Source organism: Podarcis tiliguerta (genome assembly GCF_965153285.1).
Source record: "Podarcis tiliguerta genome assembly, chromosome: 3".
Lineage (NCBI taxonomy): Eukaryota > Metazoa > Chordata > Lepidosauria > Squamata > Lacertidae > Podarcis > Podarcis tiliguerta.
The window spans coordinates 61,748,087-61,766,877 of NC_139536.1; the positions used below are offsets into that span (position 1 = coordinate 61,748,087).

Sequence of the window (18,791 nt, forward strand, 5' to 3'; positions counted from 1 at the left end):
TATTTTTTAAAATGTGTTTTTCATTCTTCGACTCCTTTAAATTCATACTAATTGCATTTTGATAGTAACTGTTTGAGGGTCTCAGCATCAAGCCTCTAGCATCAGGGAATGTCAGGCAGACAAACAACATTGCCTGTGATCAGAGTTATAAGTGACATTAAAGTATTTCTTGCCAACTTGTTCATAGAACTTGAACTTGACAGCTGCTTTTTTATTTTGCAATTTTAGCAACATATAGAATGCAAAAGGTATTTTGGGGGAAGCAAGGGAGTAAGTGTAATCTTGCAGGTAATTGCAGAGGAATAAATATTTGTTCTAAATACAAACACAAATATTTCATGATATATAAAATCAATCCACACATAGGAAATACATTGCAGCTTAGAAACACTGTATATTTACTCTCAAAAGGGGCACAGCCCTCTGCAGCTGGCTATATTGCTTAGCCGTTTAGTTTATCACCCAAGATTGATATTGTGAAGTATAAAAGTATGCTAATTCATTGATTACCAAATCCTTATTATTTTGCTTAGTCCACAAAACTTATGAAATGTAATTAACAATAAAACCAACTACATATCCATGGTGTCATTATTCCTTCCCAATTTTAAAACTGCATACATTAAGCTTGCAAATTACACAGGGATTAGGTTCCAGGGATTGCCAAAATCTCATATAGTCAAAAACCATTGGATTCAATGGCGGGTGAGATTGCCAAAGGCATTTCCCCCAGAAGCCACCTTCTTTCCAGCCCTTAAAAAAAAATAAAAAAAATTGCCACATGCATAAAGCTGAATGTGGCAAAGTTAAATGTGTGCAAGTTGTGAGCTTACTGTACTGTATAATTATTGGAAAAGAACTGTTAGGAATGATTTTGTAAATAGAAGAACAAACTAGGGAGTTTCATCACAATTTCTTCTCCTTGAAATCCTAGATTAGTTTTCATCATATGTTTTGTCAATTATTGAGAACCTAAGGAGTCTGTCTGTCTTACTTTCCTTCCAACTTAAAAGACATTTTCTTGTAGTTTGCAGTTGTTATAATTTGTTACTGTTATTACCAAAGCCACTTCATATACCAGGCTGTCTGGAAATCTAGTACTCACAGTGGAGTACTAGATTTATAAAAGCTTCTAAACTTCTTCCTTCTTCCAGTTATTGATTTTCTTGTCAACTCGTCTACACCACATATGCAAAGGTACTCTAAGTACAAGGAATTTAGGTGGTTTCTCCCAGAAAAAACAAGTTAATACACCCAATGTCTTAACTACTTCTGGTTAAAATGAAAACATTAAGAAGGCAAACACACACTCCAAAGCATTTCAGAGAGTGCAGAATCCTAGCATTACTCCAGCTCTGACAGATGTCAGCAGCAAGGTGTATAATATTTGACCAGCTTGTTTAAAGTTAAGAAAAAATGCAAGAGAATATTTTTAAACTACGCACTAGTAGGTAAAATGCACATGCCCCTGGCTGTGCACTCATAATATAAATAACCCAAGATGCGCCTAGGAAGATGAAGAGGCAGAAAGGAGCTGACTCCTCTGTTCTCAAGTGATGGGGGTCACGATCTTAGGGTGTTCAAATGGCAACTTTTGATTTCAAATATCCCTCTGGCTGGGGGGACCTGGGATGTGTAGAGGGAAAAGCCCAGTGGACTCTGCAAAGGCAAAGAATAGAGCTAATAGCAAAATAGATTTGTTCCTGAGGCTGTGTGGGCAGAATTGTGGACTAAGCCTGTACCTGAGTTTTAGTCTGGCATATAAGAGTCATGGAAGGAAGTAGCTGTGTAAGCAATCTCCATAGTTGCCCCTGTACCATCTCTTACTTTTACTTTGGTAGCTAAGGAAAGTATGGCATTTCCACTGGGGTGGAAAGGGAAGAATTTGTTTGGCTGCTCTGAGAACAGGATGCTGGACTAGATAGGCCATTGGCCTGATCCAGCAAGCTCTTATTATGTTCTTACCTAGTGCCAGATTTACATATAAGCTAAACAAGCTACAGCTTCGGGCCCCACTCTCTTGGGGGGCCCAAAAAAAATTAAAGGGAAAAAACCCCTGGATGTACATTTCCAAAATATAAGATAAAAAAACAAATAAAATGAAAGCTACATACAGCAGCAGTGGCAAATGGCTTTAGATACCTTTTAGGTACAGAAATTACCATATAGCATATATTCAACACAAAAAACAGTTACAATTTGTTGTTGACAAAGGACAGCTGGACATATAAAGGGCCCCATTACCTTCAGTAGCTTAGGGCCTCATCAAACCTAAATCCGACCCTATTCTTACCTATTTTTAGCTCCATCTAGCTCTTTCACTCCTCAGCACAGACTGAGTTGCCCTGTCCTTGGAATAGGTATAAATGCCTCTCTTGTTATATTCAGGCCTTCCCTACAGACACATCCACAAGCGTGTACACTCAAACCACTTGCCATTGCCACATTTAATTGCTGCCGATATTTTTCTGGCCCAGGGCTCATTATGCCTTTCTTTCCATGGGAGAAGTGCATTAACAGTGATTGGTCTTTGACACATTCTTATTCTGCAGCAGGTGTTGACATGTACTGGAAGTGCTCAAGTGCTCAACATGGCAATGGGTCTGTGTGCAAAGAGCATCAGTGAGATACTCTTGATACCACACCTGTGGAGTAAGGATTGGGAGGAAGCTGTTCCCCAACATACTAGCTCTGTGATAGCAATAGCCACACAGATAACAGAAATGTAGAAGGGCTGCTTGCATTCTGTCTCCTCACCCTCTTCAGTGCTGCTCTTGAGTGTACTTTGAATATATAAAGACAAAAGTGCTGTATTTGTCAGAATTGGAAACTTCTCATGGATGATAGCCCTGTAAAGCTCTTACAGTACATTTCATAAAACACGAGATATAACCACCAGATATTAAAAAGGTTCTGTAGGAGAAAATGTATTCATGTCTCTGTACCCTAAGATAAAAGTCTCATTTTATTTTGTCCTGAAATTCTCACCCTTGTCATCTTAAGCTTGAAAGGATTTTACTTTTTTGGTAACTGCCATATCTTTTAATGGTTAATGAAAAATATATTTACAATATATATTTGCATGCATTTTTACACAAGTCAGATAATTAAGGGGTTATTTCCAGCCTCTTGTCCAGCTGTAAAGACAGTGATTTGTCACCTTATATAATTATTATCAAATTAATGTGCTGATGCTTCTCATGAATCTCTCTCTCTCTCTCTCTCTCTCTGTGTGTGTGTGTGTGTGTGTGAGAGAGAGAGAGAGAGAGAGAGAGAGAGAGAGAGAGAGACTGCAAAGCCTCCTGCAAAATGTCTGGCAAAGGCAGAAGGGTGTTATACATAAACTGTTTACCTTTTGGAAGATTCTCTTTTTCAATAGAAAGGGAACCGAACAAAAGAATACTTGTTTGAATTGATGTTTAGGAAACTGACAGTGAAAGGATTGCCAACTTTGGTGATGACCCATTGCTTTGAAGGAGAGGTTGTTGTTGTTGTTGCTTTAAGTTCTGAGTAGAAGAACAGCAGGTGTCGGTGTCCTTTAGAGGCAGGTGGGTGCATCACACGTTTGGGCAAGTACTCCGTTATTTCAAGCAGAGATCAATAGAGCATCCTCCTAGCCTTTTTGCTGGTTCCCGTCTTATTTTATTTGTATCAAAAGTAGGTGGATTTTGTCCTCATTGTTACGCTGTAGCATTCAGTTTAAAAAAACAGTCATTGGTTTTAGGGCAATGTGACTGCGGCTTTCATTTATGCTTCTACTCTTCCCTTTTCTGATAGCTCAGAAACTAGTTATAGTGTGAGCACTTGCCCTTTTTACATGGGGGCATGCAAGATGGTGGAAACGACATCAATCTGAGATACAACCCTGCATCTTTACTGTACTTACTTTGAAATGATCAGTGTGCGAAAACTGGTTGTCGTTTTATTTCGCTTCCGCGGTACCATGATAGCTCCTACAGGGCAGAATAAAGCAGCGAGGAGGCCTTACTCAAAGTCCCCCCCAGTTTAACGATGAATCAAGGTCCTGCTCTTGTTCACCATACCCATAAAAGTCTGTGTTGTTGCTGTTATGTCTTAGTATAACATAATTATATTATTAAGAAGCATATGCTTTGCTGGGCCATATCACACTCCCCAGCCATCCATTTTGCATGTATCCACAGACTCTCTTCATTTTTTGCAGGGGGTTGGACTAGATGATCCTCAGGGTCCCTTCCAACTCTACAATTCTATGATTCTATTATTCTTTTCCCATGCTTGCAGAATGGAAGCATGCATATCCAGGATGTCTTCAGGATGGGAGAAGAGAACATTCTGGTTAGATGGGATGGCCTTAGCTAACAAACAGGGATGGAATCTGAAAAATAATTCATGCAAACTGTGTCATCTACCATTGAGTTATGATCCCTCCCAATGTGTAAGGCACATTAATAATCTGCAAACCAAACACTAAGTCAGGGCACAAAACCCCCCGTGTGTTTTCCAGGGACATTTACATGTCTGCCATAATCCTTCCAGCTATAATATGTACCATAGTACCGGTATCTCATAGTAGCTCCACCAACGTAAGTTCAGTGCATCCTTTTAATAAACAACACCATTAAAAGATGTGTAATTTGTGTTTGACCCCCTCGCAAAACGATTTAAACATTTTCATTATATCACTAATATATAATTGTAATTGTAGCTATTTTGACTGGGGCCTGCTTCTTCAAATGCTGTTAAACATTTGCTAAGATAAAACAGTATTAAATTCATTGACTTTTATTACATTAACAGGTTGAACCATTGATACAGAAGGGCCATGAAAATTTGGTTCATCACATTCTACTCTATCAATGTAGCAGCAGTCTGAATGATAGTGTACTGGACTATGGTCATGAGTGCTATCACCCAAACATGCCGGATTCATTCCTCACCTGTGAAACAGTCATTTTTGCCTGGGCCATTGGAGGAGAGGTAAGATATATGGTTTTTGTGACTTATTTTGCTAATAGACACTATGGGCAGAATTCACCTAATGAGCTCTGGCAGCAGAAGTCCATTGAAATCAGTAGGACTTAAATTAGTCGTGACTGATATACATTCTTTAAGTTGTTGCCTGTATTGAACATGATGAAATCTAAAGCCCAGCTGCCGGAGTCTTGTTGAGCCAAAAATTGTTACATGGAACAAATTGAACTTGGTCTCAAGATGGTTAAATACCATCAACATTAAATCTAGCTGTTGAGCACATTTCTGTATTCTGAGAATTTTTCCAAGGTAAACAAGAGACAACAATGAATAATTTTAAAATTATATGTCATTACTCAGAATAATATGGTTCCTGTGGTATAAACCTGTAAAAACTCAGCCTAGATTAAGAAAAAAATGATCCAATATTGGGAAATTCCAGTTGGGAAATCTGAGGGTATAGGGCAGTATGCAAATTTTACTACTACTACTACTACTACTACTAATAATAATAATAACTATTTGGGGTGCGATGAGGTCAAGCAATTTAATCCAGATGAGGGAAGAACTATGGCCTGAGAAATCTGCTGATTTGGATGGAGAATTGCATCTGTGTGTAGATGGGGTTGTGCTTCCACAGAAGGGCAAGGTATGCAGTTTGTGGAGGCATGGGTAACATCTGTGTGGGCAGAGGGGCATTTTGCCATCTTACGCTGGTTCGGCAGCTGTACCCCTATCTAGAGAAAGCTGACTTATTTTCAACAACAAATACTTTGGTTATGCTCAGGCTAGATTACTGTATTATGCTGTACACGAGTTGTCCTTGAAGATAGTTCAGAAACTGCATATGGTGCAGAAGCTTATAGGCTTGGGGCAGCTAGCTGTTCAGATCATATCCAACTTACTATGTTTTGGTTACATTGGCTGCCTAGTCTTTTCTAGGCAGCCCAATTCAAGGTGCCTGAACATTTGGATCAGGCTCTGAGGTCCTCCTTTCTAGTCTTCCAGTAAGTAGTTAGATTAGCAGAGAGCAAGGACAGGGCCTTCTCAATTGGAGCTCTCTCCTTAGTGGAATATATGTGACTTGATCATTGCTGGTGTTTTTAGGAAAACTGACAAGTGTTTTTACCGTAGTCTGCATTTTTTAATTGATTAATGTGATGTGCTTGAATAATTTTAGCTGTTGGTTGTTGTTTTTTAAAATTAAAAATTACATTGTTCTTTAAAATGCATTGAAATATTTGTATGCATTGAAAGGCAGGCTATAAATCTATGAATTTGGAATACAGTACACTGATCCTAGGCTTGTTCCTATAGTGTCTGATAGTGATATACCTTCATTACACTTTGGCCAACAACAGATAAGGAAAGGAGGTAAACAAGGTCCAAGTATCAGTACCAGTTTTCCCCTTTGGTACAATGATGGGAGCAAATGTATGTATAGCAAAGAAATACGAAATATACACAAAATGTACACAAAAACCCCAAATTACTGCATGTTTACATGCAGACATAGATATATTTAGTATCAGCAATTTATGGTAAGTGTCAGTCCAAAGGGATCTGCCATTTTCTCTAGTTGACATATGAGGTTGAAATACGTTCCAAACTAAATTATTAGAACTTTTGGTAGAATCTAGTTAATTGTGTTTGCATGTTTCAAATTCTAGGGCTTTACATATCCTCCTCATGTTGGCTTATCTATCGGGACAGCATCAGATCCTCAGTATGTGCTTATGGAAGTCCATTACGACAACCCATCATATTTGGAGGGTATGTTTCTTAACTACTTTTTAACTTTCTAAATTAGTAAAATATGCCAAATGCATAGGCTTCCTAGCCTGCTCATCCCAGTAAATGAAACAGCTAGCAGGGAATGAAATCCCACTTTTTCTTAAAGTGTCAGTGGTGATGATAATCTTCTTTGTGAATATTCTGGGCTTGTACTAGCTCTTGCCCATATTCACGTGGAGAATGCAATGTTTGAAACACTGTACATGGAAGCACAGGTTGACATATGCTTCAGTACAAAGTATGTGCTGTACTTCCAGGTACAGTATTGATGTGAAATTGCAGCTCTTCTTTTTGGAGCTATTACGTATGGTCAATAGAGCTATTGTGGTCAGTTCTGCAATACAGCATAGTCAGGTATACATATATATGTGATTCACATGGTGCTTCATCTGTGCACAGATGTTGATAAGTTCAAGCCTGAAGGTATCTACACATAGGACACTTGACGGTATTTAAACTAGCTAGGGTAACAAATTTTTGCACTGCACAACTTAATCTGAATTTCAAAAGGATAAACCTTTTCACAAAAAATTGGGGAAACATGCACATCTTTTAGTTCTGAATCTCTTAAAGATGTGATGGGTGGTAATATTTTTGCATGGCATCAAAGTTGTTTTGACTTTTTACAGATCAACATTTGAATGAAATTTTGAAGCTGTACTGTTTTAATTATCAACATATTGGGGGGGGGGGAAATAATACAATTGTTTATTTATTGCATCAGTCACCCAAACAAGGCAGCCTCTAGGTGACTTATAGCCAAGTTTGGAAGCTTTTCAAGTTCCATCAGTTTTTGTAAATGTTGATTTACAGAAATTCTAGGACATAGGCTGACTGCCTCTGAGCATGTGCTGAGTAGTTTTCCTTTCCAAAACAAATGCTTCCTCACCTGTCTGGATGTGTTGTGCAACTGGGTTTTCCACACTTCCAACTTGACCCGCCTGTCTAGGGTAACAAGGACCTTGCAGATACTATCTTGATACTACGAGGAGCTACTTGACTGAGGAGGGAGGGACTTGGGATTTACTCCGAGACTGGCTGTCTGGCTGACTCTCTTGCACAGTGGCTGTGAGAGATTAGTTCCACTCAAAACAGCTCGTAGCATGTTAAAAGACAAGAAAAATCCAAACAACAATTAGCCACTTAAAAACTTTAAAGTCTTAGATTTTAAAAGATTCATATTAATGAGAAAGGGCTGTCTGGACCAGAAAAGATAAGATATTTCATAAGACAAACTGTGATAAGACATGCAGTGATGCTGATAGCCAACTACACTTTACTGTCTGTCCTGTCATATTACGAAAGTGGAAAAACACTGCAGAGATTTGTTGAAATCAGTTCACCATAGACAAAATGATTGCTTCTGTCTCCTAGCATTGCTGATTTGTTAATTTTGTTATTCCTTTAAAATCACAATTGTATTGGACAGCCCCCCCCCCTTTTATAGATATAGTTCATCAAAGACTGTTAATATTGAAAGAAGTGGGACCTGAGTTCTAGTCCTAAATTTTACTGAGTACAGCAAATTAAACAATAGCTTAACAGAAAACAAAACCCCTCACTTACGGTCCTGTGTATCAGGGAAAAGGTAAACTTCACTCATGATGGATCTACGTGTATTTAAGCATAATTTTAAGATTCCCCAACTAGACTCAGATCAAAATGATGGCACAGGCAAACTTCTGTACGCTTAGAATTTAGGACCAGGATGCCTTAACTGGCACATTATTATCATTAAATTAAACATGTTCAGCCAAATAATTTCTTTTTAGGACCAGAACTGTTCTTACAATCCTTTTACGTACCAATCAAGTCCTGATTCCTCCACTCAGGAAAGAAAATATTTGTTTTGGCAAGCTATCTTTTTTTTTTTTTTTTTTTAAGTATGTTAGTGTTGCTATTGTTAAACAATTGGGATTCAGAAAGTTTTGCTGATCTGCCAGAAATCACCCCAAGATCCTGACTTACCTTTGTCCACCGCTGTTATATGTGCTGTTATATATATGTTTTATATATATATATATACTGTATGTTTTGTTTCTATGGAAGCTGCCCAGAGTGGCTGGGGAAACCCAGCCAGATGGGCGGGGTACAAATAATAAATTATTATTAAAAATTATTATTATTATATATAAGAAGGAATAAATAAAATTTAAAAAACATCACAAAATGGAGAGAACATGGGACAGAAAAGAGTTGCTCATGATCAGTCTTACCAAATACTATCAAATAAATATCCCTGACAGCACTCCAGATCATTACAGAAGGATCCATTCCTCCACCCTCTTGATGAATACTGCATCTTAAGTGCTTGTCAGTTCAGATGTGCTTCCTTGGTGCAGGTGGTGTAGAGAGACACTTAGATGATACCCCGCAACAACAGAGTGATAACTATGTGTTTATTGTGCTAGGGTGGCTATTTGGAAAGGCCTTACAAGGAACACAGATGCGTACATTTTTTTTTGCACAGGTCAGAAAAGTACAGAAGTCAGCCTGCTCTAATTAACCACTTTCTTGTGGCAATACCTTATTTACAGCTCTCCCAGTTTTGACCGGTCTTAAGCACAAGTTCTCCCTTGTGTTACTTTCTTGCATAAACTTGACAAGTGGGTCCCAAAGCGACTTTAAAAAAACCCGATAGGATACTTTATGTTGATTTACGGCTGCTTCTGACAATTGCTCTTTTGTTCTCAGGAATGATAGATAACTCTGGGCTGAGGTTATTTTATACCCCAGATTTAAGGAGCTACGATGCTGGAGTTATTGAAGCAGGTCTGTGGGTCAGCCTCTTCCACAACATCCCACCGGGCATGCCAGAATTCACATCAGAGGGTCACTGCACTTTGGAATGCCTAGAGGAAGTATGTCTCCTGCCTTGCTCAATTCATTGTGATTCTTTGCATTATCTGAAAATAGCACATTTGAATTGCTTTCTTCTGAAGGAACTAGTGGGTACTGATACAGTCATTACTATACAGACATTTGCAGTACAGTAGGTCCCGGATCAAAAGATGGTTTGTGTGCACATGAGACAGAACTGCACGTGTAGTTCAGCCTTTTAACTTCATTTTTCTCTGCTGAAAAACCCTTTGCACTGTAATTAAAATTAACCTGTCTCTTCAACAGTAACGAGGAAGCAAAAAGTCAAACTCCTGAATCCAAGTTAACTCTCGGGCACATATACCATTCCTTTGGATCCCTGACAGCAGCATGCAAGTTGTTAAATGAAATCAAATGAAAATAGAACAGGAAATAGTGAAAGAAATACTTGATCTTTATTTTTCTTTTCCTGCTGATCTTTACAGAATGTGCTTTAAAACTGACCTACAGTTAATAACTCTGACTTTCATTCTGTAGTGCTTTGTTACCAGTTTTCTGGCAGCTGGGCAAATATATTTTGTTCAAAATATTGACAGTGCTTTGCTGTTTTCTTGGGGAAGAGAGTTCCACTTTGAATAAATGGCACATATGCAAAACAGTGAATGAACAATGCTATTTAAAATACTGAATAATACTGTGTTTGGAAACTCATGGAGGGAGGGAATAGACTGGTCTGGAAGGGCTGTTACGGAGATTGGATGTGAGAACTTACAAAGCAGGAATAGTTGAGGTGATTAAAGACTGAGCTTGCTTAATTTTCTAGCTCCCAAAACTCCCCCTCCCCACCTTGCAAACGTCTGAGTGTTTTAAGGAAAGCAAAAGCAGCTCAAAAGTCTGTTCTGCTGGTCAGCCATCATAGGACAGTGACTAAGTTGACAACTTGAATTACTGCTCTATAAATCTACACATGCTTCCATGGTTTTTGCTGTTAGGTTTTTTTTAAAGGATTCTTTCTGTTTCCCTTTTGTAAGCCTGTCTATGCCTTAAAACTATTATTTTGAAGAGGAATAAATTCTTATGTGTGCAGGAATTATTTTAACATTCTGTCTACAGTGTCTGTGTGTGTGTGTGTGTGTGTGTGTGTGTGTGTGTGTGGTGAGGGAGGGGATAATGGCCTTTGTAAGCATATTACAATGCAGTCTATATGCTCTTCTAATACTGAATGTCCTCTCACCCTCTGTGGTAATCTGATAAATTTCACTGGTCCTTTTCAGGCCCTGGATGCTGAGAGGCCAAGTGGAATTAATGTGTTTGCAGTGCTCCTCCATGCACACCTTGCTGGTAGAGGTATAAGGATGCGTCATTTCCGCAAGGGTGATGAGCAGGAACTTCTGGCCTATGATGATGAGTTTGACTTCAACTTCCAGGAGTTTCAGTATCTGAAAGAAGAAAGGACCATCTTGCCAGTAGGAATCAATGCTTCTTTCATTTAATAATACTTTTGCCATTTTGCCATTTCTCCAAGCTGAGCTGTCCCCCATTTCCCCCCCTCAACAGCATGGACCAAAAGTTCATGTTTGCCATTGCAAAACACACATTTTGTTCCATGCAGGGATGGGGGAAGGGAAAGAGAAGCTTCCATTTGGAGTAGAGAAATGACAGGTTAAGCCCCCCTCCTCCTCACTTCTCTCCCCAGTCATGGCCCCACCCCAAATCAGCATGTCTTGTTAAAGAAGGGTAATTAGGCTACAATTACATACATTTGCACGTCTTGTGCTGTGGCTTATCAGTAAAAGTTATTACATCATATTCCAATGAACCTAATGTTTACTTGCATGAATCATTTTCAAGCTCTTGTTTTTTTTCAATTCCTAATTCTCTGTTCACAGCCTTTCATTCTAAACTGATGTTCTGTTTAAGATAAGCTTTTCCTTTGGGCTGTTGCTGTTTTTGTTACTGATAAGAACTTTGGGTTGCCATAAGAGTTAAATATTAGTTGCAGAAACTTGAGACTGAAAGGCTCCTCACCATATAAATCTGTCAGCATTTGTCAGTTGCAGCCTGTCTGATAGACCTCAGGGCTCTGAGGATGGCTAGTCATGACAAATACTGTTATGCATTTGCAAACATGGAAAATTTCCTGCCTGTAGCAACTTTATTATTGTGGGGAGATCAAATATTACTTCAAATAGTCAACTTGCTTCTAAGCTCCCAAATAGACTACTAAATAACAAAAGAGATATCAAGAGAGAGAGAGATGCATGCAGTGGCATATAGATGACCCTAGTGTCATTGATTGAGATGTGTTGTCATTATTGTCCCCAATAATAACAGTATTAAGATTCATAAACATGACCACTGGGCATGTGCTGGCCACTTTATAATCCTCCAAAAGTTATCTGCCTGCTTTGGGCAGCTGTTTTGTTCTGCTACTACCACTCCTTGCAGTATTAAGCTTTTCCCACACTATTGCAAATGAATATTTAGAAGTATCTGCAGTGACCTACAAAATGTTTAATCCTTTGTGTGGTGGTGACTGGACTGGCTGTACGCAAATACATTCGAATGAGCTCTCAGCCACATATGCCTCACAGGCCCACTTAACATATGCATTTGATGTCCCAGTTTCTATCTTTCTCAGGCCATGGTGTGCTTCCACAGTAATGTATAAGAGGGGCCTATCATTCATTGGATGCCACTGAGAACAGAATACATCCGTATGAGAGGCGCACCTCATCCCTATCCCTAACCCAGTTGTGCCTCATTTGCCCCCAGTCAGATTGCAGGAACGTCGCAGACTTACTGGTTCCAAGGCGCAGCCTGCTGCGTTACCAACACAATCCCTTGCATGTATATTTAGATATAACTTCCATTGAGTTTTTTGACTGTTACTCCCAAGAAAGTGTGCAGCTGAGCAGGCCAATCCTTTCCATGTTTACACAGAAGTAAGTTATGTTGGGACCCATGGGACCAAAACCCAAGGAAGTATACCTGAAGCTTGCTGGCTGACACTGGGTCAGTCACTATCTCTCAGGATAGATAGTGTGGGTGTGCAGGGAAGAGTTGAACTTGGCTTTTCCAAAGATGCCACTTTTCTACATTGCTTGTAAGCAAGGTGCATGCAATGACCTGCCCTTGATCAGAGGAAAAAATATTTTATTCTTACCTATGAATGTCCTTTCTGAAAATAGTATCACAGGTCTTGCTTTTCTGGCCGACTAAAGTGGCCCTGAACAATTAAATTTAGCAGGGCAGAGTATTTTGCCTTTTCTGTCTTCATTAGGGGCAACTACTTTCTAGAGTTTTACATGAACCTGCTGGTGAAGTTACAAACTAAAAGTGTTGCTTCCTCCTGGCTTAAATAATTCCTTTCTGCCCATGGTCCAGTGAGAGAGATTTGCCACTCCACTCTGCTTCTCATTGGCTGGGATGGCTCTATGGGTCTACTATCTTCCTAACCAAATCCCACATATTCGTAGCAACAAAACCTTTCTTTCTATGGTCTTTGCTGCTTCTGTTTTGGTAATGAAGAAAAGAAACTATGCTATAAGAGAGCATGCTGTAATTCGGCAGTGAAATGCATTGCTGCTATTTGACCACAAATCCAGAAAAAGGTGTGATTTTTGTGATTGTGTTGCTTGTAGATTTTGGTTCTAAGAAACAGTGAAAACTGGAATCTGTGTTACAATGTATTTTACAGTTCCTTTTAACAAATTAATTGTTACATACACTTTTACTGATAAATATAAATGCCACGTGGCACAAAGTAAAATTTCAGCCTACCCTCTACATTTTTAAAAAACAAAATATTAAAACTCAAATTCTCAAAACTGTTAAGATATTTTAAAACAGTCACCAAAAAAATGTCTTAAACATTATCATTTGTAACAGTGTTTGCCTTAAATGTTGTGTTTCAGGGAGATAATCTGGTCACCGAATGTCATTACAGTACCCTAAATCGATCACATATGACTTGGGTAAGAAACTTTATGACATGGCAGAATGAAAATGTCTTCACATAAAAATGTTGCAGGAAATGTTGTTTTGGGGCATTTAGGTACTCTTGGCAGATAGCTGCAAGGCTGCTAGAGCTTTGCTGTAGATGATCTATTAAACTTATAAAGCAGATTTACTTCTGATGCCAAGGAAATTGCATCTGGCCCTCTTTGCTGCCTATAATTTTAGTGTACCATAATAGACCCAATCTAATATTCAAGAACGATGCTTTACATATTACAATGACCTCATTGCCATTGGTGATTCTTTACATATTTTGGACATAAGACTCACCTGCGTGGGTCATTTTTAATGGCAGTTACACAGCAAATAAGATATTAACCTCCCTTTAGCATACTTTTTGGTTAGCTTGTAAATAAGGCTCTGTTATTTACTTGTGGGTTTGGGGCCACAAAATCCAACTTGTACTTTGACGGTACAGAGAACAAGGTTATTTGGGCAGTGGGCTTTGCCACTGCCCTGTGTCCTATATCCTTAACTGCTACTCCTTTTTCTTGCCATCCTTTTAGTGTTTTATGTACATAGTGGCAGCAGCAGCAACCATGATGGATATATAGAGGTAACACCAGAGGGCAGTAGTAGTCAGGATTGGGAACAAGCAGAGAAGCTTAGATTCTAGGACTGAATTGTCTGTCAACACTACCTTTCTGAAATTTGCACACACAGTCCTAGTTCAGAAAAAAACGACACAGCAGGAAGGCTTCTAGAAGAATGATTTTCTTTATTTTTTTAAACCTTTTGCAGTTGTCTGGCAGCACCTGTTATGAATAATCCATCTAGTGTTTTACTTCAGCTGCAGTAAGAAAAGAATAAAAGTTTTGCAGTCAGCAAGCAAATTAACAATGGCTTGGATACCATTGATACAGTTTATAGTTTTATTTGTTGCTCTTGCTTTGGACATGATCTGCATTTTCTTATGATTATTGATAATGTTTAGGAAACATTCTTCATAAAGCCTCAACAAAGGTATCAAGTGATCTGAAAAAATCCTGGAAAAAAGTGTGTATTGTTGATTTGTTCACATTTTTAGGGTGGTCTTAGCACCAGAAATGAAATGTGCCTATCCTACCTTCTGTATTATCCAAGAATAAATCTTACCCGATGTGCAAGTATCCCAGACATAATGGAACAACTTCAGTTTATTGGAGTTAAAGAAATCTACAGACCAGTGAGGTAAGCAAGGTGGTTTCACAGGCTGAGGTGGTGCAAAACTATATATCGCATTTGATATATCACTCATTGGAGAGAAGGCAGTCCTTAAGATATGCAATACTTAACATAATCAGTGTATTAAAATTTGGAGGTGTGGGCAAGATGCACCATGCTTCACATGCTCTAGAGCAGTGGTTTTCAACCAGTATGACATGGCACCTTGAGGTGCCTTGAAGGATAGCCAGGGTTGCCGCGAGCAACAGTGGCCTCTGTCCCTCTTTCCTTCGCTCCCTCTTCTGGTGTTCTCTCATGTCTCTGCCTCCCAAAGGCTTGTGCAGCTGTTTGTTGCATCAGCCCTGGTGCCTCTGAGGCTGGCCAGAGATGCTGGTTGGCAGGAGCTGAGGCGGCCTCGGAGTAAGCATGCAAGCAGGCAAGGGAGCCCAGCCAGCTAGACCACCAGCCCTTGCTGTTGGGAATGGACAGACAAGTGGGAGGCCGGGCAGACAGGTGGTGCACTAGCTTTTCTTGTGCTTGCTGTGTGCAAGCCCTGCCTGGGAGCTGAGTGCCCAGTACTGAAAGGTAGCTTTTCCACCATGCAGGCCCAGCAGTGCCTGCTGCCTCCCAAGGTTAGGGGGTAGCCTCACATTCACCTTTGGCCAGTCTCCATTCGGCCACTAAGGCTGAGGACATCCTCTTCCCAGGCCCCTGTGGGGCAGGGGGACAGCTCAGAGACCAGGAGTGGCAACAGCGACTGCCCAGAGGACTCCCAAGTAGAGGGGAGAGGAGAGAAAGTTGAAGGAACATTCTACAAGGGAGGGTGTTCAGAAAAGAGTGAGAGGCTGCTAGTTCTGTAGGTAAGGGGTGATATAACTGGGCTCCTGAGCCCCACAGGGGTGATGCAGAAAGAATGTAGTGGGTCAAGGGAGCCATGGACTCAAAAAGGTTGAAAACCTCTGATCTATAGGGTTCCCTCTTCCATAGGTTGGACAGGGACTCATGTGCAGGCTTCCTGGTTAAGGGATGCATTTCCTGCATAAAAGTTGGCTCATTGGAACTTTTCATTATAAACATTGACAGGAATGGATGCATTAGTCATTCTGTTGTTGCTGGTATTAATACAGTAATACCACAGCAGATAAAAATATATTTTTCTTTCAGAGAGGCAGCATTCTAAATATTTGGTACTATTATTGTAGTAATGGTGGGTTTTGTTTCATTTTGCTTTTAATCCAGGACTTGGCCATTCATTATCAAGAGTCCAAAACAATACAAAAACCTGTCTTTCATGGATGCAATGAACAAGTTTAAATGGTCCAAAGAACAGGGCCTTTCCTACAATGACTTTGTTCTTAGGTTACCAGTGAATGTAAGATGTACCAAGACTGACAATGCAGAGTGGACAGTAAGTGCAATCCTTAAAAAAACACAACCCAAAAACTGCTTGAACTACTGCGAATCTGTATATTTTATTAATGTGTCGTGGTTGTAAGTTGGAAAGGGTGATTGGATTGCATCAGATATTTTAATTATTATTTATTTCATTTATGAATCATTTATCATGAGGATTTACAATAAAATGTAAATATAACAGTTCTCTATATCAGGGATGTCCAACTTCCAAGAGACGGCGATCTACTCACACGATTAAAACCTGGCAGTGATCTACCCCTTTTCCTTCGGGTTCAGGTCAAAGTTCTTGAGATATTTTTTTTAGGGAAAATCCTCCTATTTGGGGGGGGGGGGATTCAGGTCAAATTTGTTGAACTTTTTTTAGAGAAGATCCTCCCTTTTTTTAGGGGTTCAGGTCAATGTTATTGAGCCTTTTTAGGGAGGTAATATTTGTTAATTTAGGGGCTTAGGTCAAATAGCTAAAAAAAAGGTGCTCACCAAGAGTTTGCTACTGAGCCACTCAGCCTCGCAGTGAAAACTTCTCGCAAAGGACTTCTGCTTCAGCGAGGGGGCAGGGACGGATGAAGGAGCCAGCAGTCTACTGCTATCTATCCAAACATCCCAGGGATCGACCAGTCCATCCCGAACAACCTGTTGGACATCCCTGCTCTATAAAAAATCTATTCATGTCCAGAACAGATACCAACCAGGATAAAGGCACCTGTCTGATATGCAGTGGGAGGGAGTTCCAAAGGTCAGGTGCCACCATGCTAAATCACACCACAAATCATCATGAAGGAGGGGTTGTAACTCAGTAGTCAAAATGCATCCTTTAACAATGTAAGAATTGACTTGCCTGATCAAACCATCTAGTTCAGTTTTCTGTGGAACATATTGGACAATCATATCTGAGATTAATAAGGCAATATATGAATGAGCCATTTGAGTTTGCACCCAGCTCCATCACTCCTCTCTTTGCATGAGTGAGTGAACAAACCAGGAAGTCTTCCATTAACTTATTCTTTCCCATTTCCTTCCAACTGGTTAATGGCATTAGAACAAGACAGGATAGGAAGCTGTGGTTGAAGTCTGATTAATATCCTGATTTGTTTGAAAGCCGTTTACTATCATTTCCCAGTTCAGACAAAACAGGAAAGTATCATTAATGAAAGACTTGCTTGCTTTCCTGTCAGATGGTGTGAAGACTGAAGCAAAAGGTGCTTTAAAAGGGCTCACTTATATCTTGACTGAATATACTGATTCGGTGTATGAATGGTCTTGGGGATTTGCAAAGTACTTTAGTAACCACAAATTCCATAAAAGAGGGATAATGCAAAGTCTTATCAAGACACCTAGTACTCCCAGCAGCTAGAAGGTAGCAAGAATTTAGATAATAGATATTAAGGGCATTAAGAAAGTAACTAGCTGTTGATTACGGCCATCGGGTTTAGTTGGGATGAATAAATCTGTGTAAATAAGTGTAAATGCTTAATAATAATAATAAATTGCCAGAGTATTCTCTGTTGTTGGTACTGGTGCTTACTTAGATCAGGATTTCCCAAACTCGGCCCTCCAGCTGTTTTTGGACTACAATGCCCATCATCCCTAGCAGGACCAGTGGTTAGGGATGATGGGAACAGTACTCCAAAAACAGCTGAAGTTTGGATCTGCACCCTGACTTAAACTATAATACATAAATAATATAGATAAGGCACAGATGTCAGCTAAATTCTTTATAGAGCCCAGTAGTATATGCAGCTTATAATTTTATTTCATTTTAAATTTCAGATACAAGGAATGATAACTTCACCACCTCAAATAGAAAGACCATACAGGACAGAACCAATTGTCTGTAGTTCAACTTCCTGCTTAAACTGCAATCTGTTTTTAACTCTATTGATTGTTCTGTACACGTCAACCACTGCTGCAAGAAAGAGTGGGCCTTTTGTATAATAACTCTGATTGTACTCACTTTCATTTTTTTGTGCCATGCAAGTCCTGAAATGTTTGCACTGTTGCTCTTGTAGATTTATTTTTTTACATATTAATAAACTAAATTCATTTCAAAATAGTGTTCACCTCATTTGAAAAGGGGGGGGGGGATATTTCTTTTTTGCAATCTAAATTGATTGGTATTGTTTCATTTTATTCATCCTGGCACATCACACCATGAAAAAAGCTGCTCTGTATTTGGATACCATTGTAATAAACTAAACTTTATCTATGTAACCTTAATAATCATGAAGTTTGTTGAATTATTTCACCTCTACTCTTGATAAATGTAAGCTAAAAAGGTGATTTGCTGTAGAGCTGGATCTTGCCAGTGCCATATTAGTTCTGCAAACTTTTTTACTCCTTCAACAAAAGCCATAAAAGTGTTGTAAATCACAAACATGAATGAAGCAGAATCACAGAAGTCTGTTGGCTGGTTATTATCCATATGTCCTGTGTCTGTGTGTGGGGAAAAACCTTCACTCAGATTAGCAATTTACCCTGATATTCTGGTCTGCCATTCAAGTGTACTGTCATAATGTGTGACTTTATGCATTAAAAATTGCCAGCTTACTTGACATGATAAATACTATTTGCTTCAGCCGCATCATTTGGCCATAAATGGAAATGCTATTTTATACAACTTTTATAAATGTTTACTTGGAAGGAATCCC

At 39.3% G+C, this 18,791-nt stretch overlaps 1 protein-coding gene across 1 annotated transcript in view; it reads left to right on the forward strand.

The window, feature by feature from the left end:
- MOXD1 (monooxygenase DBH like 1) overlaps nucleotides 1-18,363 on the forward strand; it is a 34,098-nt gene extending 15,735 nt beyond the window's left edge. The window contains exons 5-12 of the mRNA XM_083435012.1: nucleotides 4,780-4,959; nucleotides 6,624-6,726; nucleotides 9,442-9,608; nucleotides 10,842-11,033; nucleotides 13,485-13,544; nucleotides 14,615-14,757; nucleotides 15,970-16,138; nucleotides 17,914-18,363. Of these exons, the coding sequence (XP_083291138.1) occupies nucleotides 4,780-4,959; nucleotides 6,624-6,726; nucleotides 9,442-9,608; nucleotides 10,842-11,033; nucleotides 13,485-13,544; nucleotides 14,615-14,757; nucleotides 15,970-16,138; nucleotides 17,914-18,078 (1,179 nt within the window). The 3' untranslated portion in view covers nucleotides 18,079-18,363. The remainder of the gene's footprint in view (nucleotides 1-4,779; nucleotides 4,960-6,623; nucleotides 6,727-9,441; nucleotides 9,609-10,841; nucleotides 11,034-13,484; nucleotides 13,545-14,614; nucleotides 14,758-15,969; nucleotides 16,139-17,913) is intronic.
- The last annotated feature ends 428 nt before the right edge of the window (nucleotides 18,364-18,791 follow it).